We start from the raw sequence: 11,543 nt of genomic DNA on the forward strand, positions 1-11,543 counted from the left end.
ATCTCCAATGTAAACTTCATTTTTCATTCAAAATGGAATAAAAAAGAAAATGAAGTAAAATTGCTCTAACCCAACTTCATATCTCATTACATAATGGAGTAATTAACAAAAAAATAGATTACTCTATTTATGGAGTAAACTCTATTATAGAGTGAGATATGAAGTTGGGTTGGAGAATTTCTTACCATACCCCATTTCACTCCATTTTAGAGTAAGAATGCTATTCACCTCTAAAATAGAGATTGCTATTTTTGACTCTATTTATAGAGGAAAATAACATTCTTTTATTATAGAGTCATATTTTTTATTTTCAAAACAGTCCTTAACTTTCAAACTTTTATAATTGTAACTAAATAAATATTTTATAGAAAAACACATTTTTATAAACATATAATCACACATTTATATACTTCATAATCTTTTAATGAAACATTAATTTAAATAAAATAATAATTTTATGAAAATTTTGTAAAAGTTAAAATTAAATAGGGTCAATTTTTAACGTTCATAAACAAAAAGCACTTACTGTAAAATAAAAATAGAATCTTATGAGAATATTTTTTTAGAGACAAAAATAGAGAAATATATTGGAGTGAAACACATCTCTATTTTAGAGTTATTTTATTTTAGAGTTAGAAATAAGAGAATATATTGGAGAGGGTCTTAATTAGTCACGACAACGAGATATCACACGTTTGGAATTTACGTCATAATGATGAGTTGGGTTTTTTTCTCTTGGGTTTCTTGCATTAGGCTTAACCTGTGTTCTAAAACTCGGGCACCTAGCCGCCTAGGCGCCCAGGTAATCGCTGATCGGAACCACTCCGGCGCGACTTTGCCCTAATTGGACAAAAATCGCTGGATGATTAATCGGCCCAATGTTTTAATTAATCGGCCTATTGCCTGATTAATCGGCCCATTATTGAATTAATCGGCCCAATAATTGACTCAATTTTTTTAAAAAAAACTTTAAAGATATATCTGAGATATTTTTGCTCTATTTCAACTTTCTTTTGTTACGCTTTCATCACCTACGTAGAAAAAAATGTTCGGTAAACCAAATTGTTTTTAAAAGCAAAAAAATCAATCAACAAATTAAATTTAAATAAGAAGTATCCATTGTGATACTTTGTTAAATCAAAGTATGGAAAGCTTTTCTTATTAACATGAACTATCTCAAACCTATGAGACTAATCTACAAAGAAAGATACAACCCATTGATAGTCTTTTTCTCTGAATATGTAAATGATTCAAAAATGAGTCTATATCTATATGGATATCCATGTCGAAAACAATGTGATTTAATTTCATACATTAGATGGATCGAATCTAAAACATGTTGGTATTCTAATCCCGTCCCCTAGTCACTCGACCACAAGATCATGGACAAAAATAAAGTTACAAACAAAATGCATACAAATGTAAGTTCCAAGTGGGAAAAATTCTATAAATTAGTATGTTAAGACTATAATATTTATCAGTTTTTAGAATTATTAATTTATAAATTTTTAGATTTGTATATATTGATGTATGCTTTTATGTAAAAATAAGAAAGAAATTTGATTTTACGGTATGCATATTGATTAAATTTTCTATATACAAATTTTATGTTATTTTTATTCAATTATTTAGTGTCTACATTGTTTCAGTACTTTTCGGGTTTGCTACGTTGCCATCAAGATCCATTATTAGTTTAATTGTCGCATTCTGCTACAAGTCGTGCTACAAGTCGTCTCTGTAAAATTTATCAAAAATTCAAAAATTGCTATTAATAGTTTAGTATTCTACCAAAAAAACTTGAACTAGAACTAATCGGAAAATTGGACAGGTTTGAGTATGGTTATTTTATATCAATGAACTTTACATATTTTTATCAGTGGATATTGATTCGACTGTTGTACTACTAGATATCTAATCAACTATATGAAGACTCAGAATATTTTTTGGTATTTCATGTTTTTTTTTAGTTTTTCTCAAATTTTTGTGTATTTTTGGTATTTCATATGTATTTTTAAGTTTTCTCAAATTTTAGATTTACTTTATCTCAGATTATTTTTTGCTATATTTTGAGTATATCACCAATAATAAATAATTGAACCAAGCCATATACAAAAAAAAACATCAAATATTAAGTAACCTATAAATTTGAGAAGTGAACCGATCTGAAATCGATAGAACCTGAACTAAAAGGAAGAGCGGTTAAGCTCCATCAGAACCTTTTTTCCAAGTCTTAAATAGGTCCAGAATCACTCTAGCTAAAGATCCAGACCGACCAGTATACCCAAATGTCAAAGGCTACTCCATACCTATAAAATGTAACCCATAGAAAAAACAAAGAGGGCAGAAAGTTCAATCTTTTATTTGCAGTTACTATTTAGTATTTACACACAACTCTGAGACACATCTCAGCACATCGCCGCGACCAATAAACTAGTCTACCAAATATTCCATCCTCGAAGAAGATAAATAAAAGTACACCTAAAGACTAAAGTGTTTTAACAGAAAACATCCGAGTTTTCTGAAACATGTAAGACATATTTAAGCAGATAATGTCAAAGACATGTCTTAAAAAAATTGGTTGGTATGAATGAGGAATATAAAGCTCTTGTTAACTAGAAAAAAAATAGAAATTGCAGATATATGTATGATTGATTGGTTGGTTGGTTAAGCAATAATTATTAGCTCAACAGTCCCATCCAATAATTACATTTAGTAGTAGTCTTTATCCATTAACATTATGGGCCTTCCCTTTGGTCGGATTTCACATGGTTCGTAGCTTCATGGAGCACAAACGTTTTCTTTACAGAGCTTCAAAACCTCTCATACAGTGCAAAGAAAAAAAGAAACACAACTCAGATTAGCTATAAAAGGAAAAACAGCTCAGATTCATACATCTTTAAACCCAATCTGATAGCTCAAAATTCTTATTTTATGCCGACAAATGTGTATGGAAATTGGAAAACACTTTTCTTTTTTATTCTTGAAGCCATTATGTATTAGTATATTCATAAAATATAAATTTAGTGTCATAATATTATAGATTATTAATGAAAATATTAACATCCTGAAAATGTGTAAATATGATCTGATTTTCTGCCGACAAAATGGAAATATAATCTCTTCACTACTTTTCAAATTATATTCATTTCCTAAGTATATACTCCCTTTGTTTTTAAATAATACATGTCTGGAGATTTTCACACTTTTTAATAAAACATATTAAAATTTACTTATTAGTGCATAGTTTTTTGTTATTTTATATTTCCTATATTTCTAAACCAATAAAATTTCAAGAAATACAATTAATGTTTTTGAGATTCACAATTATTCATAATTAGTTGACAAAAATTACATTGAAAATATGAAAAATACATCTGTTTGAAACAAAAAAAATTCCTAAAACATACATCTTAAAAAAACAGAGGGAGTAATGTATTTCATAATACACACACATATATATTAGCATCCTGATTCCCAAAGCTGTACAAATAGGCCCTTTTTGTTGCCAACTTTTTACCCAAAAGCAATGGCTTTTTGGTAATTAGTCAAAGGATGAAGGGCTCTATTAGCTATAGCCAAAATATAAACCATTTCTGTACAATAATACACATTTGGCCGGAACACATCGCCAAAGAAAAAAGACAGTGTCTGAATGGTTTCGTTAAGGCAAAAGAAGAAGCAAAATCCAGCAAAGCGAGCATGGAAGAGCTTCACAAACATGGTCAAGTCCAAACTCAGAGACATCGAGATCGCTGCAACGGTCAGAGAATCAACGGCTCGTGTCATTCGTTTCCTTTCTTGCCGTCTCATCGTTCCTTTCCGCACAAGGTACCTCGAAAACACTAGCTATTCAGACAAATACTACAGCCGCAGCAGCAGCAACCAAACTACTTCTCGGCGGTTTCTCAACTTCTTCTCTCGATCTCACACCAAAACCAAGCGTCGAAGCTATGCATACGATGACGATTACTCCCAGTTCTATCAATACCAAAACCAATCACGCTACGAAGGGACGAGTCAGAGCAAAGAGAAAGTAGTTCGGCGAAAAGAAGAGAAAGTTGTGAAGCGAAAAGAGGAGAAAGAAGAAGACGAAGAGGGGATGCCGGAGATTGCTGATTCGATGGAAGATGCGTGGAGGAGAGTGGTGGCTGCGTCGCCGCATTTGAGGGTTGACGAGAGAGCCGACGAGTTCATCTACAAGTTTAAAGAAAGTATGAAGATGGAGAAGGAAAGGTCGTTTCTTGAGTTTCAAGAAAGGTTAAAACGAAGTGCTTGATTAATTTCGCTAATCATGGTTTCATGCCTGTCTTCATGTTCTTATCTTGAAAGGATTGATTGAATTTTTCTGAGTAACTTCGTGTTCTCGTTCTTTCTTCTTTATTAAAATTTGGATAATTTCAAGTGTTAATTTTTTTTTTCTTTTTTTTTCTGATGTATTGTGAATACATATGGCTCACATATATTCAAGAAGTGGTAATGTACGCTTGAGGTGGTTAAAGATCATTCTTGATTAATGTTAATGTATAAACAGTTTCTTCTTACATATATATTCAAGAAGTGTTTTTTTTTTCTTGCCAGATTTTATGTCATTTTTATTGGCAAAAGAGTTTCCCTTTCTCTTCTTATTAAAAAGGTAAAATACAAAGAGGCAAAAAAAGGGAAAGGACAACTAAAGTTGGACCCAGAAGAGCAAATTCTATTTAAAGCTTCCATCACAAACAATGAATCATATGATGATGCATGCCAACTAATTCCACTCTCACATTCCTAAAGCTGCCTTCTTTACATCCTTCCATGAATTAATAATGGACTTATGGACTCTTGAGACCATATATAGTTTTATCTAAGAAATATTCCACAAAATATTTCACATATTAATTGATATTATAAATCTGTGAAAATAGTTCCTAGGTTTACTTTGGTTATGTTTTGGGATGCAAAAAAAAAAAAAGAAGCTAGAAGGTGATTTGTTTCTTACTGTGTTTAAGGCACAACCAAAACAAAAAAAAGCACTAGATGAGTGAACCGGGCACATACATACTGGTATCTGGATCATCTTCATCATCATAATCTGGTTCTGTAGATGGTCTGTTTCTCTTTGCATCTCTTGCCACTCCGTGTCCTCTCCCTTTCTTCGGTTTTCCCCTGTCAAACCCAAAATCATGTAAGCGATACAGACAGGTTATGTATGAACTTGGTAAAAGTAAGTAAGGTTTGGGAAACTAACTGTCCTGTGGACAATCCACCCTTGGATCTCCCTGGGCCCAATTCAGCTCGTCCATCTACAACATCAAGAATTTTAAGTGTCTAAACTGATCCATGACTAGGAGAAGCGAAGTCAGTTTAGTTGAAAGTTGCATGGTTTACCTTCTCTTCCAACGCCAAGTTCTTCAGCCTGAATACATATCAGAGAAGAAAGATCAACATACAAGTCTAAGAAGTGCAGTTAATTGTAAGCATCCACTTTAAAACAAACACTTGCACTAGTTAAAGGGTAAACAATTTTGACTAAAGAAGGCAGAGAGTAATAAACTAACAAATGACAAGACACTTAGGCATTTCACATCATAGTTTGTTACGATTTGAAACTTATTTGATTCTGCTAGAGATGTTAGCCATGTGGTAATTGGACATACATTCAGAAATTGTATCCTCAACTAAACTCTATAATAATATACTATAAAGGTAATCATTGGCTCTTTCGGCGGTGATATTATTACCAACCAACACAAGGAAACACAAAAAAGTAACCAAATCAGAGAAGATGATAAAACATACAGCAGGTGAGGTGACTGAGGACAATGAGAAGACTCTGTCTTCAGGCTGAAACTTTCTTGACCTCTTAGCACTACAAAGTAGGTTCATATCAAAGTCAATCAGTCACTCTACATAATAACATGCTAGAAACTCAAAACACTATGTAGAAAGCTACAGCAATCAATTGCAAATAAACAATGCTACAGAATCTTAGAGAGTGTCTACAAAGCAAAACCTGGCAGTGCTTTTGGAGGAAGAAAGGAAGCCTTCGAAACCTTTCAAGGCATTTCCTATATGGCTCGATTCTTGAAGATAGCTTGTCTCCAATTCATAAACCTAAACGACAAACAGAAAAACACAACCCTAGTTCTGAGTTTCTCTGAAGAAATCGACAAAATTCAAGATTAGAATTGACCAAAACTGACCTGCTTCTCGATGCTCCGTAAGTCTTGTCGAAGCTTCTCTCGCTTGTTCAAAAGAGAAGTGAGCATCGCACCAGGATCCCCCGAACCCTTTTGCCCTAACGACATTTTTCGAGATTAGTTTTTGCTAATAATTCGACGTTGCCTGATTTCAATCGATTACACAAGGAGATGAGATTGTGTGTTGGGTTGGGGTCGGGACGTTCCAAGGGTAAAGATTTTAATCTCGCGAATATGGATTTGCTTTTCTTTGTTCTGTTTCTTTAGTTTATCAAAAGTTCCATCGGAAAAAAAAAAGATTTTGATTGGTGTAAAACTTTTTTGGCAACAACAACTAAACCAATCTATGTGTTATCATTGTTGGACCTCAATCTAGATAAAGCCCATTAAAATAGGAGCCATAACCAACATTTGGCCCAGATTCCGTATGGTTAGAGTGAAGAAACAAAATCAACAACCACCTCACCTCAGGATTTCGGCTTAGAAGTAAGTCCAAACGGAAGTCTATTTTCGAGGATTAATTCCAAACTCGACCAGGACCAGAGGCTGAGTTCATAGGATTATAGCAACGCTAGGTCAAAAAGAAGTATTACGATGAGAGGTTTGAGAGATGAAGAAGATAGAGTTTGTTATGAAAGTGAAGATATTTTTTATTATCATTCAACGGTCAACTGTACAAAGGTTTATATACAAACATCTACTAAACCGAAACTAACCAAAACTTAATAATTAAACTAAACCAAGCGAAAGGAAACCGGGTTTAGCTCAATAGTCCCCCTCAAGATGAGTTATGTATATTGACTAAGCTCATCTTGGACAAAAGATGACGAAATTGATGAGGGAATAACGGTTTAGTAAGGATGTCGGCAACTTGATCTTCAGTACGAATATGCAGAGTTCTGAGCAAGCCTTTGTCAAGCTTCTCACATACCGTGTGACAATCAAGCTCGATGTGCTTGGTTCTCTCGTGAAAGACGGGATTAGTCGCAATATATATTGCAGCCGTGCTATCAGAATAGAGAACCAGAGTAGGAAGACGATAGATGCGTAAGTCACGAAGTAACTGAGCTAACCACATCATTTCACAAGTAGCCAAGGCTAATGCACGATACTCAGCTTCCGCAGATGAGCGAGAAACTGTTGGTTGCTTCTTGGAGCGCCAAGAAACCAAAGAAGAACCAACAAACATCGTGAAACCAGTGGTTGAGCGTCTACTATCTTGACATGATGCCCAATCTGCATCCGCAAAGCCTTTAAGAGTGAGAGTATCTTCAGCAGAATAGAAGAGTCCTTGACCAATCGTGCCTTTAATATATTCAAGAACCTTATATACTGCACGAAGATGAGGTGAACGCGGAGCAGAGGAGTATTGACAGAGCTTGTTTACTGCAAAAGTAATATCCGGACGAGTAATGGTGAGATACATCAAACGTCCAACAAGTCGTCTATAGTGATCTGGAGCATCCAATAGATCACCATCCGTCTTAGAAAGCTTCAAATTTGGTACCATTGGAACTGAAGAAGGACGACAATCCAACATATTAGCTGATGTCAATAGCTCCAAAGCATATTTGCGTTGACAAACAAAGATACCATCTGAGCTTCTAGCAATCTCCAAACCCAAGAAATACTTTAAAGCACCAAGATCACGAAGTTTAAAGCATTTCTTAAGTTCATTTGTCAGCAACATGGCCTCATCAAGACTAGTACTAGCGATGATGATATCGTCAACGTATACCAAAACAACCACAAACTCTGTCTTCAAACTCTTGACAAATAGAGTATGATCTCCATGACTCTTCTGAAAACCCATCATGAGTAAAGAATCTGAAAATTTCTTGAACCACTGTCGTGAAGCTTGTTTTAAACCATATCGATTTCTTAAGCCGCAAGACAGCATTCAGAGGAATGGAGTCCCCCTGTTTGGTTAGTCTATCAGCATATCCATCTAGAAACTTCATGTAAATTTCCTCTTCAAGTTCACCATTGAGGAATGCATTGGAGATATCCAGTTGTTGCAAAATCCACTTTCTAGAAGCAGAGATTTTTAACAATAGCTTGATAGTTACCATCTTCGCTACAGGGGAGAAAGTCTCATTGAAGTCCAAACCTTCCTTCTGTGTGTAGCCTTTAGCTACAATCCGAACTTTTCTCCTCTCAATTGTCCCATTAGCATTAAACTTCAATGAATATAAAGTTCTGCATCCCACTGCTCGTTTTCCTTTTGGTAAACTAGAGACTTCCCACGTCTTTGTTGTCTCCATAGCTCCAAATTCCAAGTCTGTAGCATCACACCACTCTTTATCTCTCTGAGCCTCAGCATAAGAATTTGGTATAGGTATCTTAGTGATAGCGTTTATGTAAATGTTGTGAGAAGGGGAAAGTTTTGAATACGAAAGGAAAGAAGAAATATGATGAATATTATCAGAGTCAATAGCATAACAATGATAATCTTGAAGGTGTAAAGGGACTTTCTTGACCCGGGATTTAGAAATTTCTGATGGAGGAATAGGATTGGAATGAGAAGGTGAAACAGAAGGAAGAGGTGGAGGTATTTGAGGTAAACGAGGGTGAGTATCTGAGGTCTCAAAATTAGGTGATGTGAACCATTCAGGAACGTGCAGAGTATTGCTTTTCTTGTAAGGAAACAGTTCTTCATGGAATATAACATTGCGAGAGATAAAGATCTGATTACTCTCTAAATCCATCAGCTTGTAACCTTTGTATCCTGAAGGATAACCCAAGAATAGACAAGCACGTGAACGAGGAAGAAACTTATGCCGTTGTTTGAGAGAAGTGGAGCCGTAGCATAAGCAACCAAATGTTTTCAGACTCGAGTAATCAGGTCTTGTGCCAGTGAGAATCTCATGCGGAGTCTTATTCTGCAGAAGCTTAGAAGGTGTTCTGTTGATCAAGAATACCGCAGTGAGAACACAATCACCCCAAAAACAGAGAGGTACATGTGACTGGAACATCAAAGAACGAGCCACATTGAGGATGTGTTGATGTTTTCTCTCCACAACAGAGTTCTGCTCTGGAGTCTCAGGGCAAGAATGATAAGCAGTGATGCCTTTACTCTGATAAAACTTATCAAACCTCAGCTCAGGAGCATTATCAGAGCGTACAGACTTCACCTTGATGCCATACTTTGTTTCAACTAGATTGATGAAAGCCGGGAAGATAGTAATGACCTCATCTTTGGTTTTAAGAAGATAAATCCAAGTTGCTCTTGAGTGATCATCCACTATAGTGAGGAAATACTGGTAACCATCAATAGTTTCAGTTGAAAACGGACCCCAAGTGTCAATATGTATTAGCTCAAAATTGTCTTTACAAATATTGTTGTGAGAAATGTAAGACAACTTCTTCTGTTTAGCTAAATGACAAGTATGGCAGTATGATTTGCCTTTATTCTTCATCGTCTTGGTTCCAAGATCCCCTGAGATGCTATCAAGTTTGGTGTAAGACGGATGGCCAAGTCTCTGATGCCAAGTACCCACATCCACTAACGCATGTACTGAGATTCGTGGAGTTGATGTGTCCAAGACATAGAGTTTCCCCAAACGCCTACCCTGACCAATCGTCGACGCCTTGATAGGATCCTGGATCGTGCAAGAAGAAGGATCAAATATCACAGTAGATCCAAGATCATCAGTTAAAGAACTTATACTCAGGAGATTCAATCTAAACTCTGGAATGAAGAGCACATTATGTAGAAGAATGTGCTCGTTCAATCTTATAGTTCCAATTCCACTGACTTTAATTGTGGAACCAGTAGGTAGATTGACAGAACTCGTAAGAGAAGAATCCATGAAGGTAAAAATGGTGTGATCATGGGCAACATGATGCGTTGCACCAGAATCAATCACCCATGTTTGACTTGAGAGACGATGTTGAGCAACCATAAGAATACCAACAAAGTTATAAGTCGTGGGAGAGAAAGAGATACCAGACGGAGAAGCAACAGTGTCAGGATGTCCTGAAGAGGAAGGCTCTTGTAGTTGAGAACTGAACAAGGCTATGAACTGTTGAATCTGGTCTTTGGTGAGATTCCCAATCATATTGTCAACGGTTTGAGGTTTTGTCATCGCTGAGGAAGGATCAGAGGCAGTAACTTGAGCAGCAACTTTGTTAGAGGATGCATTCTTCTCCTGTGGTTTGAATTTTGAAATGAAACCAGGAGGGAATCCATGCTTCTTGTAGCAACGCTCAGCGATGTGTCCCACACGTTTGCAGAAAGAGCAGATAGGACGTCCTTTGTTGGGACCAGTTTGGACATAGGAAATTGATTGATCAGTCATTAGAGTAGAGGTTTCTGAGACTTGAAATGTAGCTTGAGGCGGAGTTACAGTTGAGAAGCCTCGTTGACTGTCATCCTGATCCAAAATATTGTATATCTCTGCCAAAGAAGGAAGAACTTTCTTCATAATGATTTGACGTCTTACAATAGCATAGGACTCATTCAAACCGGCTAAAAATTTGACAATCTTCGCACGGTCAGCTTTCAACTGATGACGAGTAGCATTACCACAAACACAAGGCTGATCAGGTTCATCTGTATTTTCCAGATTATCCCATAGAGTCTTCAGCTTAGTGTAATACTCAGAGAGCGACATAGAACCCTGGCGTAGATCTTGTATCTCTTGAGTCAAGTTGAAAGTGCGTGGGAGATTAGTCAAATGAAAATGGCCTTGAAGATCTTTCCAGATATCTGCAGCATCATTCAAACGAAGAATACTACGATAGATCTGTTGAGAAACTGAGTTCAATAACCACGATTTGACCATACTATTGCATCGTGACCATAGACGAAAAGTAGGATCCGAGATATCAGGACGAGTTAAGGATCCATCGATAAATCCTATTTTGTTTTTCGCATCTAACGCAATGCGCATAGCAGCATTCCAATCATCATAGTTAGATCCATCTAGTTTGAGAGAGATGATTTGCAAACCGGGATGATCAGCGCTATGCATAAACAGAGGAGATTGATGTGGATCAATCGAGTCTGGTACTGTAATCGGTTGAGAAACGCCGACTGGTGATGGAACCGTGATTTGAGGAGATCGCGGAGGAGATTCACCATCTGTACCAGCTCGCGAGGAGATCCGAGTCGGATTACGAGCTAAGCTCGAAGAAGCTCGAGTGCGAGTTGAACGCCGTGGAATTTTCTTGATCGACACCATTAGAGAAGATGATCAACGGATGAATCGATCGAAAACGATGTGAATGGAAGGAGAATCAAGCGAAAGAAGAGCTCGATGGCTCTGATACCATATTACGATGAGAGGTTTGAGAGATGAAGAAGATAGAGTTTGTTATGAAAGTGAAGATATTTTCCATTATCATTCAACGATCAACTGT

General features: G+C 36.2%; 2 protein-coding genes across 4 annotated transcripts; one reads left to right on the forward strand and one right to left on the reverse strand.

The window, feature by feature from the left end:
• The first annotated feature begins 3,652 nt into the window (after window positions 1–3,652).
• Window positions 3,653–4,541, forward strand: LOC108848695 (uncharacterized). The gene has a single exon (XM_018622119.2). The coding sequence runs from the start codon at window positions 3,653–3,655 to the stop codon at window positions 4,274–4,276; it is 624 nt and encodes a 207-aa protein (XP_018477621.1). The 3' UTR covers window positions 4,277–4,541.
• Window positions 4,154–6,468, reverse strand: LOC108848696 (uncharacterized). Of its 3 annotated transcripts, none has more exons than XM_057000396.1 (7): window positions 6,183–6,468; window positions 5,993–6,093; window positions 5,779–5,848; window positions 5,368–5,395; window positions 5,228–5,282; window positions 5,038–5,145; window positions 4,154–4,789 (listed from the first exon to the last, which is right to left on the reverse strand). In XM_057000396.1, the coding sequence occupies exons 1-7, from the start codon at window positions 6,285–6,287 to the stop codon at window positions 4,783–4,785; spliced, it is 474 nt and encodes a 157-aa protein (XP_056856376.1). In that variant the 5' UTR covers window positions 6,288–6,468; the 3' UTR covers window positions 4,154–4,782. The 3 variants fall into 3 exon arrangements, with proteins under 3 accessions (XP_056856376.1, XP_018477623.1, XP_018477622.1); XM_018622121.2 differs by having other exon boundaries at window positions 4,154–4,843; XM_018622120.2 differs by lacking the exon at window positions 4,154–4,789 and having other exon boundaries at window positions 4,852–5,145; window positions 6,183–6,466.
• Between the last annotated feature and the right edge of the window lie 5,075 nt (window positions 6,469–11,543).

Source organism: Raphanus sativus, unplaced genomic scaffold (assembly GCF_000801105.2).
Source record: "Raphanus sativus cultivar WK10039 unplaced genomic scaffold, ASM80110v3 Scaffold2582, whole genome shotgun sequence".
Lineage (NCBI taxonomy): Eukaryota > Viridiplantae > Streptophyta > Magnoliopsida > Brassicales > Brassicaceae > Raphanus > Raphanus sativus.

Excerpts from the sequence above, each read along its gene's own strand:
- LOC108848695 (XM_018622119.2), top strand. The coding sequence starts at position 3,653 with ATGGTTTCGTTAAGGCAAAAGAAGAAGCAAAATCCAGCAAAGCGAGCA.
- LOC108848696 (XM_018622120.2), bottom strand. The coding sequence starts at position 6,287 with ATGTCGTTAGGGCAAAAGGGTTCGGGGGATCCTGGTGCGATGCTCACT. Across the intron at positions 5,849-5,992 it reads TCCTCCAAAAGCACTGCCAG|TGCTAAGAGGTCAAGAAAGT; the intron begins GTTTTGCTTTGT and ends CCTACTTTGTAG. Across the intron at positions 5,146-5,227 it reads GGTGGATTGTCCACAGGACA|GGGAAAACCGAAGAAAGGGA; the intron begins GTTAGTTTCCCA and ends TGGGTTTGACAG.